Below are 24,170 nucleotides of genomic sequence, written 5' to 3'. Positions count from 1 at the left end.
AGAGAGAGACAGAGAGAGAGAGACAGAGAAAGAGAGACAGAGAGAAATTGCTCAAATCAAACTTCTCATGTGTGAGAATAATCATCAGATTAGAGGTCAAAGATCTTGGTCCTTACATTGAGACATCCATCATGCTTATCTTTCATCCTGCTCCAGTTTCCCTAACATCACCAGCTACTCAATTTGATAATCATGTGGCAAAGTTTGAGTGTGTATCTTCAGGTAAGTATAAACTGCCATTGGTAAGGAAATGACCCTGAACTATACATACAATCAGAATTGAGTTGGGCTGATAATCTACAAGTGACTAGCTTTAGCAATATATAATTATTTACAATAATTCTTAAATCACAACATTTCATATGGATTGCTAAAGACAGTATTAATTTCTTTCTAACCAACCTTCTGTGAGAGGCACTACTCTGAAAGCTTACAGGACAGTGTTTTACTCCATTGCCATACCACACAGTGAAGCAGATAACGTGACCATTCCCATTTTACAGATGAGCAGATGGAGGCATTATGTTGATAGGAAATGTGCCTAAATACAAGTAAAGGGTCAGAGGGTGTTTCTGTGAGTGGCGTATTCAGTCTGGGATGCAGGCAGGTCAGCACTGACTGCATCAACTCCTTGAACTCCCCTCAACTCTCTTGTATCTGAAACCATCAGAGAACTGTTACTTTTGTTTGCCAAGAATCAGTTAAGTCAACAGTGCCTTTTTAGGGCTCCTTTCACAAAAGGGATGATGGACTAGGATAGGTGCAATCAGAGTGAGGGCATAGAGGACAAATGCCTTGTGTAAGTAACCAGAGAGACAAAAAAAAAAAAAAGAAAAAGAAAAGGCTTGAAGCCAGCTCTTTTAACCATCACCCCATGGGAACCGTTTCTGCTTCCCTGAGACGGTCTTGATCATGGAAAGATGCATTAAGTCAGTGCTTTATAACTTCTATATTTATAAACGCTTTCCAGAATGGCTCTGTTTGCACGTTTGGCTTATGTTAAACACACTAATTTGCATTTGTATTTCTCTGTTTTAAAGTTTGAAGCAAGCTCTCCGAGATACTTTTTCCATGAAGCTATTAATTGGGGTGAGAGTAAAATAAAAGGTCAGTGCGGGTCGCTGTTTTTCTGTCTGTCTTTTTCCAAGATGGTCCCTTGGTGTGTGTGTGTGTGTGGGTGGGTGTGTGGGTGTGTGTGTGTGTGTGTGTGTGTGGTGGGGAGCATGTTAAATCTGTTCTTGGTTAGTTCCATATATACTGGGAAGGACCGAGCCACGATGGTAATAATAGTAATCATTTAAGTTCATGTCCTATACAAATCCAAATTATTTTTAGATTGGCCAGAACTAAACATTTAGATGAAGCTGCCGACAGTGTGGCTGGAGAGAACATGGAAGGGTAGCAAGAGTTTTCATTCCCAGTCAATGACCTGTTCCTTCCCTCCCCACTGAACATCTTTTGACTTAGCAGTACACTATTTCTGTTAAGCAGAAAGCTGGTGGTAGCTTAAAATCGAAAGAAACAGAAGTAATTCTTATCATCATGTTTAAAGTCACAGCAAAGTTTGCTGTTTGCTTTCAATAGAGTAAGCAGCTTTGTAAATACGTTTCAAAAACAATGTGCTTGTTTATCTAAACATTTAGACACCTACCCAGTGTAAGATAGGCGTATCGCTTAAAGAAAAGCCACACTGCTTGTAAGTTTATGTAAAACATTTTCACCTGTATTTTGATTGAAGTTAAAACAGTTCCTTCCCCCCCCCCTAAAATTTACCTAGAGATCTGTAGGCTTTGAAATGTAAAGAGGAGTCAGTGGACGTTTAGGGGGGTGGGCATGACAACAGGGCATTTTCCTTCTCGTGTTTGGCAGACCATGTTATTACAGTCAGACAAGTGTCTTCGACAATGTGACAACTTCCAGACAGCCCCAGCTTCTTTAGTAATATTTTACAATGAGTCAAAGATGTCCTCCTTTCCTGACGGGGTCCTTTCAGCCTGAGCTTTGCCAGTTGCTGTTGCCTTCTTAACAGAAGGAACCATTTCCTAGCATTCCTTTGCCTTCTCAAACTCACTCAAACTTGTAGCTACTTGCTTCTTCTTTTTAATGTATTTATTTGAGGCAAGTTTTCTTTCCATGAAAAAAGGATTTGGGGTAGGGCGGAGGTGGGGCAGAGATGTGACTTTTGCTTCTGTCTCATCTTTGTTAAGCACCAATTTCCAAAGACTGGGCCATTTATAACCTAGCCTTAGTATTAATGGGCAAACTTTAACCGGAATGTGACACCCATCTCATCGAAGGTGGGAGTTTCCCTTTGAATTTTATGATTTGCTTGAGCCCTCTCTGAAGTGAGCAAGGTCTGAGTTACTCTTCAGTACAGCGCTTGCTCCTGGAGAAAGGGCTGGTGGGAAGGGTTCCAAACTCGGGTGCAGAGAATCATCTACAGCTTGAGCATTTCTGGTTCTCATCATCTCGGACAGGGATTCCTTACATGGGAACTTGACCTTTCAATTGTTCGAAGGAGGCTAACCTTTTCTCTCAAAGTACTTTGAGATGTGAAAGCCTGTCTTTCTTGCTTCAGAGCACACATAATGAAATGAATAGATAGAGATTTGATGGCTTAATTCTTTAACACCACAAGGCAAGAGGCCCGGGTTCTGTTTAAGTTAACAGTCTTACAGTTAGTCCAAGCTAGATCGTGACACATTGTGTTTATGTGAGCCGATCCATGCCAGAAGATAAATTATTATTTTGTCCCTCAGGTTCATGTCCTTATGAATGCCTGAACGGGGCTTTCTGTTCTAAGACGGGTACGTGTGACTGTCAAATATTCCAAGCTCTCGGGACAAGGTGCCAGATTGGTAAGTTTCAGGGATATTTATGAGAGAATTATGGGATATGAATGGGAACATTAAGTCATGATATGGTTGGAAGTGTTCATCTCCTGGGATTTGGGACATTAACTAGAGAGTTCAAAATTTATTTTCATCAGTTTGAAGTAATGTAGAAACACTGTAAAAGAAAATAGAAGTGTGTACTTGCCCTTCCCACAGATCTCTATTTTCTCAAGCATTTTTTTCCCTTTATTTTCTGACATTAGCCCAGTAGAAGTGTCTTTTTGTTTTCTCTCTTTTACTTAGTATATTTTACTGGAAGCGTTTCTTCGTGTTCCAGTAGTTGGACATTAAATATGTAGATTAGAAATAGTTCTGAAAACTCTTTAGGTACTGGGGATAAGTTTTCATTTTTAAGTACTTTTATCCATAGTGTCTAAGGTAGGGGCTTAGGTTAATAATTATCATGGATAATAACCAGTATTTTACCATTTGTAAGACTATATGAGGCACAAGGCAGAGTATATTTGTGGATGATATGACATACTTCAATACCCAGTGATGCATAACAGATGAGCAATACTTAAACTTGATTGTTCTAAAGAAAAGTGCAGGGTGTAAGACCCATTGTTGGGGAAGGCTGTCTTCAAGAGGAACCATCCTGTGTCTTAAGTCCTGAGCAGACCAAAGTTGGTCTGAGCTGACAAACTTAGGTAAACGTTTAAAAAGGAGACACCTCCTTATCTTCTGGTTTTCCCTGGACTATATCAAAACCCACCTAGTGACAATTCAGCAAATGATCCTGTTTTTTTACATTATTATAAAGTGAAGCATTTAAAATATAAAAAATGGTGCACTCTTGATGTTGTTGTTGGTGGTGGTGATGGTGGTGGTGATGGTGATGTTGGTGGTGGTGGTGATGATGATGGTGGTGGTGATGGTGTTGTTGTTGTTGTTGTTGGTGGTGGTGGTGGTGATGGTGATGTTGGTGGTGATGATGATGGTGTTGTTGTTGTTGGTGGTGGTGATGATGATGGTGGTGGTGATGGTGGTGATGGTGATGGTTGTGGTGGTGGTCAGATGACTCAGCAGGGAGAAGCTCTTGTTGCCAAGAATGCAGTTCTATCCTTAGAACCCACTTATGTAGAAAGAGAGAAGCAACTCCACAAAATTTTCCTTAGACACTTTCTTTTTTTTTTTTTTTCCACAAAATTTTCCTTAGACACTTTCTTGATCTAACACCATGTGACCCACCCATACTACACCCAACCCAATAATGAGTATTATTATCCACCACACAAACAAAAGTAGAACAGAGTAGGAGGTTATCTAGAGGAGAGATATGATCATAATAGATGAAGTGCTTTGGTTTAAGATAAATATTGTCAGAAATTTCACCAGTTAAGGTCATCATTTTGAGATTCCCGGAAACCAAATGATTGCTTTCAGCTCCATTTTCAGGCACACATACACATTATTTATTTATTTATTTATTTATTTATTTATTTATTTATTTGGTCAACATTTATTTTTCTCTTTGGATACCATAAGGAGATTTAAAAAGAAAGAATTATGGAGACTGGAGCATTCTCATGCTACCTGTGCTGTTCTAGAACATTCCATGGTAATCTTTCTTTCTTTCCTGAGCCATTCATTAGTTGGGTTGTCATTACTGTCTTCTTGTATCATCTTTCTTACTCTTCCTTTCTTACAGACTTATCTCTTAGAAACAACAGTTGGGAGAGTTTCTAACGTAAGAAGTCCTTTCTTCATCAAAACTAGAGACTTGTGGTTGTTTTTTTTTTTCTTTTTAAGGAACTGGATAGTTTTTAAGAGTAGCTTCAGTGCTACTTGTTTCTTCCTGTGTCATGGGAATACCCAAATGGGGTTCTTATTTCAGTGAAAATTACAATTATAGTGACTGAGCATTTTGAGATCAATGCAAATTATTTTACACTGGTAAATATTCTTTTATTTCTTTTCAGTCCCAAACATGGGAAGTGGCAGAGATGGTATTTGCAAAACCTGGGGACAGTATCACTTTGAAACATTTGATGGAATCTACTATTACTTCCCAGGAAGCTGTTCTTATATATTTGCAAAGGATTGTGGCAATTTGGAGCCTCAGTACACAGTATGGGTAGGTGGTACTTGAATTTAATCAATTAAAACAATTATTCCTGGAAAATAATGTATTTAATAATATTGGACAAATATATAATAGACAAAGATATAAATAGACAATAATTATAGATGACCTAGGGTTCTACTCTTAATGGAATTGTTCAAATCTGTGGCCATATGGAGTGTCATTCCACTGAGATGATGACTGGCATCATAGCCTCAGGGATTGAATCCATGAGAGAACGTCTTACAGGCTGTGGAGAAATATCATGTATTTATTACTACTATAGTGACTCTCATCAATATCCCTGACATTTGGGGTTTTACTTGATAATATGGAATAGGGTAGAGTCAGATATTGGTAATATCATTCATATTTTCTCCCTCCTTGCTATTTTGACTGAGGTGTTCTCTTGCTTTAACTTTTTCAAAGTGCTACCCCTGGGCTAGGGAATATAGCAGAAAGGTAGCATGCACAAGGCCCTGTTTTGGATCCTTGGCTCTAAAGATAGATAGGTAAATAAAAATATAAAATAAAACAAAAGGAACTTTTTGTGTGCAGAGGAAACTGATGTTTATGAAAGGGATCCCATGGATTACGTAATTGCCAGGTAAATCTGTACTGCATGATTAAGCTCACACAATGAGCTCTTAGTTTCAGAATTCCCAAGTCCAATGAATTTCTAGGAAATATTTCAAATTCAGCTAGAGTTGTTTTCCTTTACCTTTTCTATCCCTGTAGGACTGTTCTTGAGAGAGCACCTCTTTCATGGGGCCTCCTCTTTTCAACCCTTGCTTCTGATGCCCCTATCAGACTAGCTGCTTCACAGATCTCCTGTCCATAGCTTGGAGTTTCTTCTCACTTACTTCTGGAGGCAACTCTCTTTTACTTCCTGTATTGGTATTTCTTGTTTCTTAGATTCCAGGAAAGGTCTGAGGGCCAGGGAATTTTGTCTACTTGTAGGATTTGCTTTGAAAAACCTCCCGAGTCCTCTGAGTTCATTATCTGTGTTGGTGGAGGTACCTGGTTCTGTGTTTAAAGTCTAGATTTTTAACTCAATGCCTAAAAAGGGGAAAAGATGCTTGCATGCAAACTATGCATGGGAGGACAAGTTTGAATTAACTTGAAGAGCATCTCTAGAAAATTTGACTTCTTTGCTGATTTCTGAGTACTTTTCATTCAATCTTTTCTTTGCTTCTTAAAAAAAAAATAGTAATATTTTCTTTATCCCCAGTAGTCTGAGATGTAGTTGTTTCACGAGGCTCACATTTGTCCTTATACTTTGTCCTTTTCTACATAAGGGGCACATTCATGATTTTCACCCTTTACTTTAGGAGCACGATTTCTTTATTTCTTCTATTCCTTTTCAGAGTTCTACTGCTCATGCCTTGGAGTTCTTGAACTGAAGGATATCTTCATTTTCTTATTGATTCTCTTCCTGTTTTTCATCATCTTGCTTTTTTGGTTCTATACTGTGGGAGCTTTCTTTCAAACTCACATATCTTTCCATCTGATTATTTTTTCTATCATGTCAAATGTTTAGCTGTTTTTACTTAAAATTTTTTTTCTAAATAGTATTTAATGTTATATGCTCACTTTTCTGTCTGATATTAGTTGGTCTTTATGTGTGTGTAATGTATATATAACTTTTATAAATCATTTTAGATTTAGAATTTAATTATATAGATCACATATATTCATTCAAAACAAAGACATTGGTACCATCTCTTTGATTTCCCCTTTTCTTTGTTTCTTGGGTTCTGTCTTTTATAGTATGGATTTTCTTCAATTGATAAATGATTGATGAGTGTTTATTCACATTTGAGAAAAAGTGTTTAAAGTCTAGTATGGGAACTACTGATATTTGGGGAGGGCTTGTTTAGCTAATATGAGGTTAAGCAGGATGGTCTGGTTTCACTAGAACCGCGCCCACCATGTATTGATATCTGTCAACCTTTCCCTATTTTGTCCTCCAAAGAGGAATTCTGCAACAATTGAATGGGATTGGAGGGTGGATTCTAGGAAATTGAGAATATTTTAGTCAAACTCCTCCCCCTGGCTTCTGTATTTCTTGACACTTGTCTAGGTCTTCCATGACTTTCCATCATACTCCATCCTTTCCAGAATTTTCCTTAGCCTGGCATCAAAAATCCTCCCCAAAATTCTTGACATGTATACTCTATGTCTTTTCTTTGTTTAATTTTTTAATGTTATCCAACACTGTGTATTTTATTTCTATTTCATACATTTTACCCTTTTTCTTGGAGTAGGATATAAACTTAAGGAAGCAGATAGTTTGTCTGTTTTGTTGATGGCTGTATCCCTAGAATGTGGGACAGTGTTATATATATAAGAAGTGATCAATAACATTTACTACTTGCACATTGCATTTATATTTTTAGTGTCCTATTACTAGTGATGTTCTTATCCTTTTTATATTTGAATGTTCTTTTCTATTTCCTTAGCTACCTACTTTTCAGTTGCTTTGTGGTTTTGTGATTTATATTTTAGTTTTTGAGCTTCTGAAATTAATCTTGAGATAAGGTAAGAGAACATAATGTTCATTTTCTCTTCTTACCCAGTCTTTTACTTGTTTTCCTTGTGTTATCATTTTCCTAGTAAACTGGATTCTTCCTAATATCTGAAGAAATAATTCTTTATTATTATTATTAGTTTCTCTCTCTTCAAAAGTGTCTGGGAATAAAGAAAGTTTATTTTCTTTTAAATGAAGTCCTGTTCACTTTGTTAATATAAATATAGCCTGCCATTATGCTTCATTCAAAGCTCTCTAATGTTAGTCTATAGACACCCTAATAGGAACATAAATAATACAAATGTGTTTCCTTGTGGTTCTTATGATGTTTCTGCCCAACCACTGTTTTCCCCAGCATACACCATACACCATTAGAAAATTACTGCTTAGCATGTAGAGGTTACAGTGAGCTTACCACTATCCTGAGTTAATTTGCATTGCACAAGATTAAATCTATTGTTTACTTTTGAGGTAAGTATTTCTTTTCTCTTAAAAATCCTAAGTGTAAGCATAGTTCTCATTTGGTGGGGTATTAGGGGGCCAATGATGTTACAAGCTGTAAAGGTACTGCTGTAAGGTTTAGTTAGCTATGTGGATCCCTGCAGTTATTCCTCATGTTTGTTTTCTTCCTTCCTTCCTTCCTTCCTTCCTTCCTTCCTTCTTTCCTTCCTTCTTTCCTTCCTTCTTTCCTTCCTTCTTTTTCCCTCTGTCCCTCCCTCCCTTTCTCTCTTTTCTTTCTTCCTTCATTTCTTTCTTTCTTTCTTTCTTTCTTTCTTTCTTTCTTTCTTTCTTTCTTTCTTTCTTTCCTTCCTTCCTTCCTTCTCTCTCTCTTTCTCTTTCTTTCTCTCTCTCTCTCTCTCTCTCTCTCTCTCTCTCTCTCCTATCTCTCTCTCTCTCTCTCTCTCTCTCTCTCTCTCTCTCTTTCTTTCTTACTTCCCTTCTTTCTTTTCCAGGTCCATAACAGCCCAAAGTGCCTTGGTTCTGTGTATTCTTGTTATCGCTCCATCAGCTTATTTTTTTCTAACCAAGAGGAAATTAGAATCTATGGACATGAAATAAGAAAGAATGGGCTCAGGTAAGATGAAGGTGAAATGGTCTATGAATGTGACACCAGAAATTAATTGAGAATTTAGATGACTCAGACCAGAAGTGAATTACAGGGAGGAGGAGAAGACTTATTCTTTAGCTGACTTTTACAGGAGTATTACAGAGACATCATGCCTTCAGTGTACTGAAGCTCCCCAGGCAGCAAGGAATCTAGCAGGCTCACATCCTAGTGTGCATGATGCAGGTTCACATTTTAGTGTGTATGATACAGGTGGGTTTGCAGAGCTGCACACAGGAGTGTTGTGTTCTCCAGAGGGCATCATCAAGAGCTATCTTTATGTAGTTCAAGTCTAATTCCTTTAGATTTCTTTAATATTTTCTCTTTGCCTTTATAGCACTGCTTACAAAAATTGACTTTATTTTCTTTTGCAAAAGATTCTGGAAGTCCTTCCAAGTCTGTGAGAACGAGGCTTGGGTGTCACTTGAGAGTTTCTATTGAAGCCCTGACAAAGACTCTGAGTCAGTAAATAGCTGTTCTTGTTGATAGATCAGTGCAGCCACTGTGACTTCCTGCCTGCCAATGATATGACCTGAGAGTTTTGGGGAAGGGTATGTTTATGTTAGACAGAGATTTTGTACAGTTACAACTAGGAATCATGGGGAATAATTTCCTTTCCAATCTAAATAATTACAAAGACACAGTTTTAAACATTTCCTAGCCGAACTATGCCAGGAAAAGTAAATAGTGAGATGGAACAGTTCTATCCATCATTCAGAACTCACTGCTGGTTGTGTGAGCCATGGGATTCCTTTGGATGTAGCACACTGATGCTGATGCTTTTCCTCCATACAGAGTCAGCCCAGGGCAGGAGCATCATTTTCAGAGGGGCTTTGAACAAAGCCTCAGGGAGTGTCATGCAACCAGGAGCGGGCCTCACCCCCTTTGGGGGTTATTCATTTTTCAATGTCTTTTCTTTTTTTGGTACAAGGTCTTGCCATACATCTCTTCTGGCCTGATACTTGCTATGAAGACCAGGCTGGCTAAGAACTCACAGGAGTCCTTTTTCCTAAGCCCTCTGAGTGTTGGGGAAACAGACATGTACCAGGGGGCCCAGATTTCTGGGCTTATTGTTTCCCTATCATTTTCTGATATTTTATTTAAAAAAGTTGCTTGTTTTTAAAGTTTTAGTTGTCAGTACAGATTTAAGCAAGGACCTTAACAGTGAAGGGGAGGACAGCACTATATGCCAAGAATAACATACACACTTACACAAACATGCATGCACACTTGTATACACACACACACACACACACACACAGAGAGAGAGAGAGAGAGAGAGAGAGAGAGAGAGAGAGAGAGAGAGAGAGAGAGAGAGAGAGAGAGAGAAGCAGAGAGAAAGAGAACCAAGAAGAGACACACAAAAAAACAGAGTAGAGACACAAAGAGAGAAAAAGAGGCAAAGAGACAGAGACAGAGAGACAGAGACAGAGAACATACTTGATTATTATAAAAGAAAGATGAATATCTGAATGGAAAGATAATGTAGTTTAGCATGCATTTCCTAGAGCTGAATTTACATGTTTTGATGAATTTTCATTTGGGTTTTTAATGTTAACTTACAATGATAATGCCTTGCAAAATGGATTTTCTTCTGAAAAATTTTCAAGAATACCAATGATTTGTGAAATGGAAGGCATAATTAGTTTCAATAATAAGAAAGCATTTTTCCAAGGAATTCCAGTTCTATGATAGGTGAAGGGTGAATTTATTATTTGACAATTGTGTTGATTTCTCCTTCTCCTTCGCCCTCTTCCTCTTCCTCTTCCTCTCCTTCTCCTCCTCCTCCTTCTTCTTCTTCTTCCCCTTCTCCTTCCTTTTCCCTTCCTCCTTCTTCCTCCTCTTCTCACTTCTCCTCCTCCTTTTCCTCCTCTCTACCCTCCTTTTCTCTTCTTCTTTGCTCTTGAGAGAGGTCCAAGGAGGTCAAATGAGTGTAGTATTTCCCTCCCTGGCTTTCAGTTACTTGAACTATGAAATGAGGAGTCTTGATACAGAAGCCCTGGGTGCTTTTTAGCATAAATATGAACATTCCTATCTGTGTATATTTTACTGTTTCCAACTCCAGTCTAGAACCAGAACCCCACACACATCCTACATAGACTGTGCCTTAGGGTGACTGCAGTCTATTCTCCTTGTATCACCCCATCTTCACTAGCACACTTTTGTGCCACAAACAGGTAACCACAGATTCCCAATTTTCTCTTAAAAATATCTATTTGATTAAATTTGCAGAGAAGGAGTCCTGACAGATACAAGTGACAAGCAGAAGCAAAACAAAATCCCTATTCACCAGTGCTACACTTTCCACAGATTAGCCTCTCATTAATGTAAAATATGATCATATCATCTACTATCTTAAAAAACAGATTCTTATAAACTTTCAAATTCTAAAATGTAAAACATCCACTGTTATCATACTGACTTTTACTATGAACTTTTTACATTTAGCTTTTAGTCATAACATTTTTGTTTACTAGTTCTTTATAATCTTATCACAATTCATAGTTACTTTGCTTATAACTATTTTCTATAACTATTTATGTTAGAAAACCCTTTGTTCTCACAGTTACAGATATTTTATATATTATTACTATATATAATAGCTATTATATGTTATATATGTATATAATAGATGTGACCATATCAATTATAACCATATATTTTTACACTATGGTTTATAATTTCATTTTGATGACTATCTTAATAAATAAAAACAAGCTTCTCAAATTTATGATTTGAATCTGCTCTTTATTGCTCCATTTATAAATGGAAGGAGTACAGTGTTCTTTTGTTGTCTTCGTGACTTACTATGCTTTTGCAATGTCCATTTTGTTAGTTCTTCTTGGTTGAAAATAAAATGAAATCAAGCCAGAATCCAAGGGCATAACATATTTTTGGCTATTGCTTTCTGCACTTCAGAACTATTGAGCAGAGTTTTTAGGTTATCTTTAACTCTTTGGATAAAAAGTATTCTTTAACCTTTGTTATTCCAAATATACACAGCTAGTTTCCACACTGAAAAGGCCATATATAATTTTCACAACTGTATATTTCTGGTTTTTGAAACAACTAGTAAGTTGTAAATATTAACTCTCCATCAGCAGAACTTTCTTCAGCTTGTTGTTTAAATATTTTAAACTTGTCAGGAATGTTGAGATTTGCTATAGAATGAAACCTTTGAGGTTCTCACTGCATAGCTTCTTCATTCTGTGTAATGATCTTGAGAACATGGCACATATTACTTTAACTTGGTCATAGTTCTTGCATCACATTGCTCTGTTTTCCAGTTTATCTCTGCCTCAGACAATTGGGCAGGTGCACTTTGAGAAGCTAGCTGACTACATTCTGGTGAAAACGACATTTGGATTTTCTTTGGCTTGGGATGGAATATCGGGAATTTATCTCAAACTATCTGAGGAGCACAGAGGAAAATCATGTGGCTTGTGTGCAAATTATAATGGCATTCAGTCAGATGACTTTGTGATCCTGCAAGGTAAGGAGCTAGAGCACGAGAACGGAGTGGGCCTTTTGGAGTTGTCTTTCTTTGGCCAACAGCAGATAGGAACAAGAACACTTGATTGGTGGTGGAAAATCCCTGGCTGCCGTTTGGTCAGTCAAGTGATTTTAAGTCGAGGCCAAGAAGGAAAACATTTTCTGGTTACTTGCCAACATTTGCTAAGTTAAGATGCAGCAATTACTCATATAACAAATGTTAATTGAGCATTCAGTTTGTAATAGGAGTTTTGTGGATACTATGTATACTGCTGTGGGGTCTTGGGGAATGGCAATGAACAAAATGAGCAATTTTCCATCCTTGGAATTCATGGTCTAGTGATTTAAAACTTTTGACTAATGTACTTACTTTAGGAGAAAAGATACTTTGTATCCAATCTTGACAATAATGAATTAAAATGTCTGCCACATAAGAGTTTTGTAAAGATGATGGAATGAAATCAGGATTACCCACATGGCAAAACAGCTGGCAAAGAATTTACATGATTTCCTGGTTGCCTATTAAATCAATGGGAAGAAACTCACTTTAGCGAGACTAGTGAAGAATAAGAGAACCATAGGACATAACTATGATTCATGTCCACAGAACGAGATTATATAGAAAAAGAACACTGTTCTTAGTACCAGTGGACCTGGCCTGGGACCATGCTTCCACTCTTACATATTTCTGAAGTTGCATTATTAAATCTTTCTGTTGCTGTGAAAGAGGAGTATAGGAATTTTTGACTAATTAAGTAATCAGTGATAGTAAAAATGTAGCTTATTGTGTGTCATAATTTTTGTTATGAGGACATAGCAACATTGTTGCTAACCCTCATATTATCTCACTGTTTGGTATTATCTCAATTTTACAGCAAAGTCTCAGTCTCCAAAATAATTCAGCTGTCTGTTGATTCTATTAGAGTTGGATTAGATGTTATTACACTTAAGCACAGTCAGATACAATTGCTAACAATTGCCTTTAAACTGGTTTGTTATAGAATATTGTTCTATATTATAAGCTTAACGATAGTTGTCTGTATGTTGTACTTTTAATGTATGTTAAAAAAGCATTCCAGAGTATGCATTTTGCAAGTCAGAATGTGGGGTAAAAGTTCTGCTTTGCTATTTATTACACTTTCTAATGTTAACTATGTGATATTATATATTTTCATAGATTGTCAAGAATTAAGTGAGACACTTGTCAACACGTAGATTGCCAATCATATAGATAATACTCAGTTCATGTTATTTACCTTGCAATTGTCTCCAGGTATCCCACAGGAGTAGAAATACATCTTTGTATATTTTTAAGATGGCCTCAGTAAAATGTAAACATTTTACTCACACTTCATGGATAATTTATCATCAGGATTTGTTTACCAAGAGCTAGTTTAGAGAGCCTAGCTCCAATGAGTCAATTTTCTCATATATAGAATAGAAATAATGAAAACAGCCCTCAGTGCCTCCCAGTGCATGAATATCTAATGAGAAAATATAAATGAAAGTGCTTAGAAGTCCGTGAGCACAATATAAATAGACATGATCAGCAGCATCATGAAATGGTACTTGCATCCATTGGGTATTGGAAATGAGGAGGCTTACAAATTTGGAGTCCTGAGACTATGTTAGTTAGGAAGGAGTATTTGGAACTAATGCTAAATCAATCAAATGGTTATTCTTGACTTATTTTCCCTTCTGATCAAAGTTTCATGAAAAACATAATCCCCAGTCCAGTTCTTAATGTGGGAGTTGGACAAAATTGCTTTGAATGACTTCTGCCAGGACAGTCAGAGAACCTGGTATGGAGATGAGGATGGAAAACAGCATCTGTTCTTGTTAGAGTCAGGGAGATGGAGCAGGCACCATGTGTAGGGATAGTTCACTCAGGAGTTCTGGAACAGCGAATGATTCTAGGCAGCGAAGTATGTGAAGGGAACAGGCTAGAGTCTATTAGATGAAGAGCAATTTGGAAGACCAATGGATGAAGTCAAACTGAATTGGGGCTGAGATTTCAGGGGAGAGGCAGACTCTTGGTTGTCTGTTGCAGAAGCCCAAAGAAAGGCGATTGGCTCCTTCACAATCTGGCAGATAACACAAGGCAAAATCATTTAAAGTAAGCTATAGGGACATGAAAAGAGCCTGCTCTTTTATTTCTTCCCATATTGTAAAAGTACAGGATAATTTCCAGAAGTAAGCTTGACTCCTTTGGCTCTAAGGTGTCTGGTGTTTGCTTAAAGCTCAGCACATGCTCTGCCAATTGGATCAGTTGTGGATAGTCTGATGGAACACTATTGATTATGTAGCTACTGCAGAGTAATTAAAACTATTTTTCCCTGTGTTCCTTCTTATCCTTCAAAGATGACTTCAAAAACCAATGAGACTTTTCAGAATTTCTGTGCCAGGAGGAAGAACTTAATTTGGTGTCTAGCTAAGCATGTTCCTAGCTCATGTCTTTGTCTTGTTTCACACCAACACAAAGGCTGCTTCACTCCCATTTTTCTCAACTTGATAACTAATAACAATTCTTCATGACTGCGTTCTAATATGTTTATGCAAGGCATTATTCTGCTTAGAGCATCTCCCATAGGAAGCACTGTAATTTAGGGTTAGTGGGCTTCTGAACTAATAGATATGGATTTAAAGTCTTAAAATAAATGGCATATATGACTATTTTACTAATACAATGTACTAGAATTTGTTAAACACTTGAATCAAAAGCTAGTGTAAACTCTAGTGCAGTGTTTCAAATCTCTCTAATCCTGGTACCCTTTAATATAATTAGTTCCTCACATTATGATGACCCCCAACCATAAAATTACTTTCATTGCTACTTCATAGCTGTTATTTTGCCACTGTTATGAATTGTGACGTGACTGTCTGATATGCAAGATATCTGATATGGAACTTCAAAGCAGTCGTGATCCAGAGGTTGAGAAACTGGCCTAAGTCATTGTCCAGGCTGTTTTATGGAAATGAGTGGAACTTTTGGAAACATTTTTGTTCTTCAGACTTAAAAAAGCTATTCATTTCAAATATAGCATATATCTTTGAAGTGAAATATAACCTTTACCGAAGGAGAACATCAGGGTTTTTTCACTTTCAAATAATTATTTTAGATCAGGTTCTAAAGTTTTGTTCAGTGTGTAACATATCCAACCATTTCAGAGATCACAAAGAAGGCCAGATATTCTTGTAAGATCAAGAATATAATTTAATAAATATTGAACATTCATCTACATTTTCTATTAATTTATTTGGTAAATATAGTTTGAACATGGGCTACATGTTTGATATTAAACAGGGATAAATGTTAAAGCCAGTCCCTTACTTATTGTAATAGAAGGTGAGATAAATAAGGGCACAAATTAAAATATGATTTTTGTGAGAAATAACAGCTTTGACAGAAAGTGGGAAATGAATAATAACAATAGAATAGTAAATGTCAGCAGTGATCTGGAAATTATATTTAGTCACATATATATTAGTCACATTAAAGGAGTCCTAAATGAAGATAGGAAACTGACAGACCGAAGAGTGCTTCCTTAAAAACCTGTTTATTTTCACTTTTATTTTTTTCTGATTTTATTTTATTTTTATTGGTTATTGTATTTATTTACATTTCAAATGTTATCCCCCTTCCCAGTTACCCCCCCTCCCACATGACCCCCATTCCACCCTCCCCACTTCTATGAGAGTGTCCTCCACGTACTTCTGCCTTACCACCCTAGCATTCACCTATGCTGGGGCATGGAGCCCTCTCCATACCAAGGGCCTCTCCTCCCATTGATGACAGATAAAGCCATCCTCTGCTACATATGCAGCTGGAGCCAAGAGTCCCTTCATGTGAACTCTTTGGTTGGTGGTTTAGTCTCTGGGAGCTCTGGGGTGTCTGGTTGGTTGAGGAATGTGAGCTCTATCACTAAACTCCATCCAGCCTTCTTTTTCTTTTGAGATTGACTCTTACTAAATTACCCAGACTGACCCTGAACTCACTTGTAGCCAGGGAGAGCTGTGGTCTTGAGATCTTCCTGCTTAACCTCTGAGAAGAGTGGTTTTGAAGGAGCAGGAGGCTCATGAAGACACCGGCCTGAGGTGGGGATGAGCAAGACCCAGAGCCAAGGTGGCTGGAGAAGGTTGTGCAAGAACTGGATTGGGAGGAAGAGTTGGGAGGCACGGGGTGGGCATGGTAGGTCCCCACCCTGCCCACTCTCCCATGCTATAGGGAAGTTTGGAATGTTAACAAGGAGAAAAGCATTCCTGTAAACAATGAATGTAACTAGCATACTGTAGTAGCCTATGTATACTATCTCGCTATGATAGATAAATGTGCTCAGGGAAAGCAGAGAAACATTTCACTTACGATTCAGATTAATCAGCACAGTTGTAGCCACCATCAAGTCTAGGTGGCAGAAAATTCAAAGCTGCACTCTGAAATCCTCTGTCTTAGAGATTTGAAATTCAGCCTTATCTGAACCTGGGACAGGATTAATTTCCATAATCTTGTCTTGAACTTATTTAAAGGCCAGGTGGTGAAGCAACTTAAACCCGATCCATTACAGGCTGTTCACCAACTGTCTGCTGGATCATATATAAACTCTTAAATACTTCCCCTTAATTATTCTGGGATCAGTTAGGCTCCTTAGTACTGGGGTCCCTTTGAACTGTGTTTCAATCTACTGTTCATAATATTCAGACGAAACAGATTCACTTCTTATATTTAGTTTTGTTGGCTTCTTCTCTGGTCTCACATCACCCCTATGTGTGTCTTCTGAAAGGTTCATAGGGTATCTTAGTACATTTTGTTGTTGTTTACTCTCAAAATGGAAGAGAGCTTTTAAAAGTATAACAGTACTTTTAAAATACTGTGAGTATGTGTATAGTGTGTGTGCTGATTTGTATGTGTGTTCATGCATGTGTAGATGTGTATGTGTGCACAGATGTGTATGTACATGTGGAGAACATGAGGTCCACCTCAGGTTTTGTTCTCAGGAACATCATCCACCTCTCTTGAAAGTGGGTCTCACATTGTCCTGGAACTCATCAAGTGTGACCGACATTCTGGCCAGTGGGCCCTGAGGATTTGTTTTCCTTGGCTTCCCTAGCATTAGAATTCCAAGTGCACACTGCTGTGCCTGGCATGTTTACATGGGTTCTACTGATCAAAGTCAAGTTCCCATACTTGTGTGACAAACACTGGTTGAGACATCTTACCCAATTGGAAGAATAATTTTTAATAAGATTTTAGAAAATGACATTAATACAACTCCATTTCTGTTGAATGCAATAGAGGATTACACAGAAGACATTGCGATGTTTGCAAATAGCTGGCTGGTGCTAACTCCAGATGATACTAAATGTGTACCCACTCCCTCAGACTTTCCAAATCCATGCTCTAGTGGAATGCCAGCATTTGAGGTAAGTTCAGTATAAAAATAATTTAAGCATGTTGGGCTTAATACTAATCTAATTTTTGCATATCTAGCATTGAGCATTTTAGTGCAAATACAGTACAATTAAATTATTGCATTTAGATTATGTAATTGCAATATGGAATGACTTCACATTAATTTCAGAAGTAGGGGTTATATTGGGATTCATCATTATAGCAATTCATCTAGAAAATACATAGCTTGAAAATTGTTCATTGCATTTTATAAGTGTAAATTATCTGCCCTTTCCTGATGAGAACAGAGACTTCAGCAAGTAGATTAGTACCAAGTGAAATGAACATACTCCTGTGCCAGTGAAGTTTCTGATGATTGGCATCTGTCTTTTGCACAGGCAATCTTCTTCAAATGCCAGATATTGTTACAGTTCCCCTTTCTGAGCTGCCATGAATACATTGATCCATACTTATATATTGCCAGCTGTGTTAATGATCTGTGCAAGTAAGTGAAACAATTAGTATTTGCAATACATTTCTTCACAATCCTCAAACCAAAGGGCAGATAAACCATTTCAGCAGCTTGCCACAGAGTGCTAAATGTAAAGCCCACACTGGACTAACAAGTATTTGTGAGAAGCTGACTGTCTAACAGGCAGTTAACTGTTTTACATAGAAGATGCCAAATCTAGTAGCTTTTAAATATTTTGTGCTATTGGCTCTTTTTGAGATTCTAGAGATGTCTATAGAACCTTCTATGCAATAATGTTTAAAATCCTCAAAACAGAGCAATGTTATAAAGGAAACTAATGGAATAGTCATTTAAAGAATTAAAGAAATCAACTTCTCACAGACATGTAGCAGAGGATGGGAGAGGAAGCCCTTGGTCACGGGGAGGTTTGATGCCCCAGCATAGGAGGATGCTGGCGTGGTGGGGAAGGAGAGAGTGAGTGGGTGGGGGAGTACTCTCATACAGGCAAAGGGGAGGGTGGAGGGTAGATATGGGATGGGGGGTTGGTGGAGGGGTAACCGGGAAGTGGGATATCATTTGAGATGTAAATGAATGGAATGATTAATAAAATATATTTAATATTTAATAACTGCTTAAATTTGACATCAGGAGGAGTACAAACAATAATTTGTAATTCTCCAATTAAAATGAGAAATAAGAACACATGAAAAAATAAGTGAGATATGTTGTGGACAAAAAAATCACATGTCGCTAATAACATAACCTTGTAAATAACATTGTGACTTGAAGCCTTTATGCACAATTGAAGGAAATGCTCAATTGCAAGTGGAGATGACTAATAATAAACCTTTAATGTTTTTCCATCCATGGCCATATTGGTTTATGCTAACCAAGGTCAACAACATCCGGAATAGAAAGTTGTCTAGGCAACAGTCTGATCCCACTGTCCAGCATAGAAGTTAGGAAAAATTATCATTACTGAGCCCCTTTTAAATTTTGCTTATTTTTCAATTATCAAGTACATGTGATTAGTCATCTTGATGATTTGAGGGTACTCCAGGGATTTTTGTATATTTGAATATTTAATGAATGCCAAGAAATAAAAATAGAATATTTTTGTAGAACAGCTGAATAATTTTTGGTCAAATAAAACAAGTTGAATTTTTGGTAGCTTGTTATGATCTCTACTTTTATCAAAGGTAACTAAAAAAAGTAGAAATAGTACTGAAACTATGTTACCTGCAAATACTCTTCTTCAGATCAATTCCTTATTATAAGAGTATATTGAATGTACTGATGTTTTCTGAATATTAGAGCAAACTGATTGGCGTTGTGGCTTGGCTTTGAGTTGCATGCAATCATGCCTTAATTAAACAGTTTCCAACTCCAGGGGTTCCTAAATGCGTCAAAGCTCTCAGATAGCTTCTCTTCCCCGACAGCGGTCAGTGACCTTATTATGCATTTTTGAAACATTCTTCTCTCTCTTTTTAAAAGGTAAGTACTATTTGTTATGTCTTTGTTGTTTTTTTTTTTTTTTCTTTTTTTTTTTTTTTTTTTTTTTTACCTCAACTGGCTTTTTCCTTTTCAAGATCCACAAAGGTAGGCGTGTCCCTTTTCTCCCCATTTATATGGAATTAAAAAGGTAATCTCTTTCCACAGTGGCTTGTGTCCATTGTTTGGGAACTTTCCTAAATGACTTTGTCATACTCATCTCTAGCACCCACTTCTTTTTTGTAGACTGAGATAAAGTATCTTTTGGTAGATTCAGGAAAGTCATTCTCTATTTATTAATTTGGCTTCTTCAATAGCCAAAGTAACAGTGGATAAAATTAAATGGTATGTTTATACTTTTCTCATTTAAAAGTTCAAGCCAGTAATTGCTCTTGGATTAAAATCATGGCTCTGTTCCATAAGTTTCACAGTGACTCTTGCAGTTCTGTTGATACATGATATCCTTGCATTATTCTCAATTTCAAGACTCAACCTGCCTCCCTCACTCTTATGCCTTCATGTTAGCTGTCAGAAAGGGAGAAATGAACCAAAGGGCTAGCAGTTTTTAACCTGGAAGATTGATATACATCCCTATAGCACACATTCTAAGCCTGTTGGACCAGAATGTAGAAACATGGTCATACCCAGAGGCATAGAAGACTAGCAATGTCTTTTACTGAGTATACATACATTCAGGAAATACGCACCATTCTAAAATGAAAGGGAAACTGAAACTTAACCCAGTACTCTCCTATATCTACATTGAATAAACATTCAATGAAAAACTAACATTTTTCTTTAAACCCTGATTCTCCCTTCTCCAGGACAAATGGATCAAAGCAGTGAGATAGAGAGTTACTGTGTAGTGGTTTAAATTAGCTGACCCTTAGGACATGTGTTTGAATTTAGAGGCAGTTGCCAAAATGGAAGCAGGACACTTTTCAGAATATGCTTCCACTTCTCCTAGCACTTTCACTAGCACTCGGCACAACCACCTACCATCTTTCTGTCCTTCTTTTCTTAAGTAACAAATAAGTGACTCTTTCCTTCTCTCCTATTATGGAACTGATTCAGAAAGATCCTGTTCAGGAAAAGGCGAACTGCTTGAAAACACATTCATTTCTTGCTTATATTATGACACATTGAAATTGACAACACCCATATTTTCTTCTTTAATCTTTTTTTATCCCCCTCCCATCCTATCCTCTGACTGCTTCCCATCCCATACCTCCTCTCCTGTCTCCCCACCCCCGTGTCCAAGAGGATGTCCTTCCCACCCCACCTTACCAGGCCTCCCCATTCTCTGGAGCCTCAAGTCTCTCAAGGGTTAGGTGCATCTTCTCTCACTGAGGCCAGACCAGGAAGTCCTTAGCTGTATATGTGACTTGACACCCATCTTTGTGCTGACCACCTAAGCCAAGTGACACACATGGAAACAGAAACCACGTCCATATATATAATCTCTACCCTGAAAACCTAAATTCTATTAGGGTACAGGAGGAGTTTTCCAGCAATGGCATACTTACTTGTTTGCAGCTTGTGATGGAAACATAGAAATCAAGGACTGCATATATGGCTCCACACAAGAGGTAGCATTTGGATGGGAACAGTACAATTTTTATAATCATACCTTCCCGGGTTTGCTTATAAGAACTTGGCAGCAAAGAAATTACTTTAATTTTTGGCATGACAATGTCAACTGAATTTGAAACATCTACTATTTAATGCTTGTTTTTCCTCATTAGAGATAACATCCAAGTGGAAAGTAAGTTCATTTTCTCTCAGTAAGTAAGGATAATAATTTCCTGTTTGCCTGATTGCGATGCTTTTCATCAGGTGCCATAATTCTATGTGCCTAGCACTGTTCCAGGAGTAACGTAGATACTCAGGAAATGACAGATATTTTAAATATTTGCTGCATCACTTGGCAAGCCCCAAATCACTTTCAAAATCAATACTATTATGGGAAACACACTCATGTTTTAAGGTAAATGGCTCCCAGAAACTCAACAGTTTTTGATGTACATTTCTTTTCAAAAAGTCTTTTCTGTTTGTATTCTTAGAACTTTCTGAGCTCCTGAAGTGGACAGGTTTCTCCTTTGCTTTATAAAGCTCTGTTAATTGGAACAGATAAGCTAGTTAGTTCCAATTACAGTAGCACAGAATAAGGGCAATTTGAGAAGGTGGCTTTTCTAACAAAGACCCAAAATGTTAAGAGTCACAAAATGAAACATTCTTAAGGTCATTATCTTTGAAGATGCTTAACTTTCTAATTTTGAGTATGGATTGAGTTGAAAACCAAGCTAGCTACCTTGTTATAAACCTGTTTATTTGGAAAGTGCCTTGTTAATCTGCTCTGGGAACTGGCAGATCCCACAAGAAATTATTGTTTAGAGAGCTTCTAAAGCGATTACAAGGAAAATAATTAGAGATAATTTACTTGTGGCAGTGTTGTAAAACTGTCTAGCTTCAGTGAAAGAGCTTGGAAATCTCCTTTTAAATCTTAAGTTGAATGTTATTTATGAAGTCTCTCAAAAATATTTTGAACTGTTATGGCAAGAACAGCCACTGTAGTCCTTAGGAGGCCCACAGAGTATTGGGCAATTCAGTATGAGGTGTTTGGAAAAAAAGATGTTCATCCTTGATATTTTTGTAGAAACATAAATTTACATTTTAACTTCATTTAAAGCTTTATCTAAATTTAACAATTACTAAATTTTAAAATGTCTAGAATATTTTATGTAGAAATAAAAATACACATAAAATTTTTAAAAATTTAAATATAAATATTTTTCATTATAGTTTTTACTTGACCTATAGAGAAAGTATTAAGACTATGGAGAGGATATGATAAAGATGTTGAACTAAATTTCATCATACTAAATTTTGGTAGATATATTTCTCTAGGATCTCTTGTATATGTGTTTTGAACATTCTTGTCTCTTGTGAGGTATGACATGGAAGACACACATTCTGATGCCAGCTAATATCAGTGTATTCACCAGACCCCCATTGCTTTTAAGACTCTATGGCTCCAAGACAGAATTCTGTCTAGATTCCCATGTAACCATGCTTTTTTTTCCTTTCTTTCTAGAACTGATGATGATGAAACTTATTGTCGAGCAGCCACTGAGTATGCCAGAGCCTGTTCCCATGCTGGCTTCCCCATTCAAGACTGGAGGGATGACTTTCCAGCATGCAGTATGTTTGCATTGTTCAAGCCATGTAGTTTACAAAAATAAAATAAAAAACCAATCAATTTAGTTCTAGAATTCAGAATTTAGTTTACCCAGTGTCTCAAAACTAATATATTATAAGATTATTTTTGTAAAAAACTGTTCACACATTTGTAAGTTTACACATTTCCTAAACACTCTTTTTTGAAAGAAAGAGGATAAAATTGACTCATAGCCAAAATTGACTCTTGGTACTATCTGGCCATTGCAGCTGATAAATGTGACGACAGCTTTGTCCACCGGGATTGCATCAGTTGTTGCCCACCGAGCTGTACGTTTGACAAGCAGTGTCTTGGGAGCAATCTTCACTGCCTTGATGGATGCTATTGTGCAGACGGTAAGCACCCCATGAGGAAAGCATGCCTATACTCCTCTGAAGTGGTACTCGACTATGTGAAGAACACATCTTAGTCTTGCTGCTCATTCCCTAGACATCAGAGCTAGTGCAGCTTGTGAAGTTCAATTCTTGAAGTGATTGGGAGGAATGTTTGCTTGTCTTTAATAAAAGGGATTTTTAAAATAAGAATTTCATGAAACTGAGATTCTAATATTTTTAATTCCTAAGGTGATGAGTTTGTTCTTTCAATATTTAATAATCAAAGTTTATATGTTTTTATTTTCTGGACTTTGAAAGTGAGTTGAGGAAAAAGGCTTTACATTTTTCCATTATAAGATTTTAGTTTAAAGTTATGGCATGGATAGACATTTATAAAGAAGACTAGAAGCCTATAAAGGGGCTCTAACATACTCTCTATGCCTCTACTTCTTTGAGCATATACATCTGTGATGTATTGTGCATCTATTTATCTGTATGCTGAGGCTAGAGACTGGTATTATGTGTACTTCTCTATTACTGTCTACCTGATTTTTTGAAATAGGGTGTTTCTTTGAACTGAGGAACTTGTCATTTTGGCTGTGCTGGCTGAGTACCATGTTCAGGGATCTATTTTTTCAATAATTCAGTTCTGGGATTGAATGTGTGCATCGCTTTTATGCATTCTAGAGATCCAAACTCAAACCCTCATGTGAACTCAGCAAACACTCTACCCACTGAGGCATATCCTCAGCTCAACCTGTTCTCCACCCTTTAAAAAAATATAAACTAGGAAAAGGAGATTAGGCATAGAGCTTTGTGGCATGCATCTTGGTGTCAAAGTATTTGTCTAGTATGCAAAAGAACAAGGTTCAATCTCCAGGTCCTCAAAAAAAAATAGAGGTGTTAAGTGATTTTCCCAGCCCCTTTCTGAGTTAACACTACAGTAAACCAGTGGTAGTCTTGATATGTTTACTTACAGCCAAATACACCATAAGGAGATGATTTCAGAACATAACTCTGTGCACTACCTTATACCAATACTTTCTATAAAACCTTACTATGAAAAAGGCCAGTGATTGGAAGAGCTGATTTAAATTCTGTTCTGTCCTCACTTAATTTCACAAAGCTATAATGAATACACCACATTGGACCATTGCATAGCGCTGTCAAGTTCTTTGATAGC

At 37.2% G+C, this 24,170-nt stretch overlaps 1 protein-coding gene across 2 annotated transcripts in view; it reads left to right on the top strand.

Moving 5' to 3' along the window:
• Window positions 1-24,170, top strand: part of Otogl (otogelin like) — a 149,978-nt gene that overhangs the window by 8,031 nt on the left and 117,777 nt on the right. For both annotated transcript variants that reach the window (XM_031349232.1, XM_031349231.1), the window contains exons 4-12: window positions 1,041-1,107; window positions 2,760-2,858; window positions 4,817-4,971; window positions 8,443-8,564; window positions 11,882-12,087; window positions 17,377-17,504; window positions 17,871-17,977; window positions 22,530-22,636; window positions 22,883-23,008. In XM_031349232.1, the coding sequence (XP_031205092.1) occupies window positions 1,041-1,107; window positions 2,760-2,858; window positions 4,817-4,971; window positions 8,443-8,564; window positions 11,882-12,087; window positions 17,377-17,504; window positions 17,871-17,977; window positions 22,530-22,636; window positions 22,883-23,008 (1,117 nt within the window). The remainder of the gene's footprint in view (window positions 1-1,040; window positions 1,108-2,759; window positions 2,859-4,816; window positions 4,972-8,442; window positions 8,565-11,881; window positions 12,088-17,376; window positions 17,505-17,870; window positions 17,978-22,529; window positions 22,637-22,882; window positions 23,009-24,170) is intronic.

This window comes from Mastomys coucha, unplaced genomic scaffold, assembly GCF_008632895.1.
Source record: "Mastomys coucha isolate ucsf_1 unplaced genomic scaffold, UCSF_Mcou_1 pScaffold4, whole genome shotgun sequence".
In the NCBI taxonomy this organism is placed as follows: Eukaryota; Metazoa; Chordata; class Mammalia; order Rodentia; family Muridae; genus Mastomys; species Mastomys coucha.
This window is presented reverse-complemented; position numbering and strand designations above follow the sequence as displayed.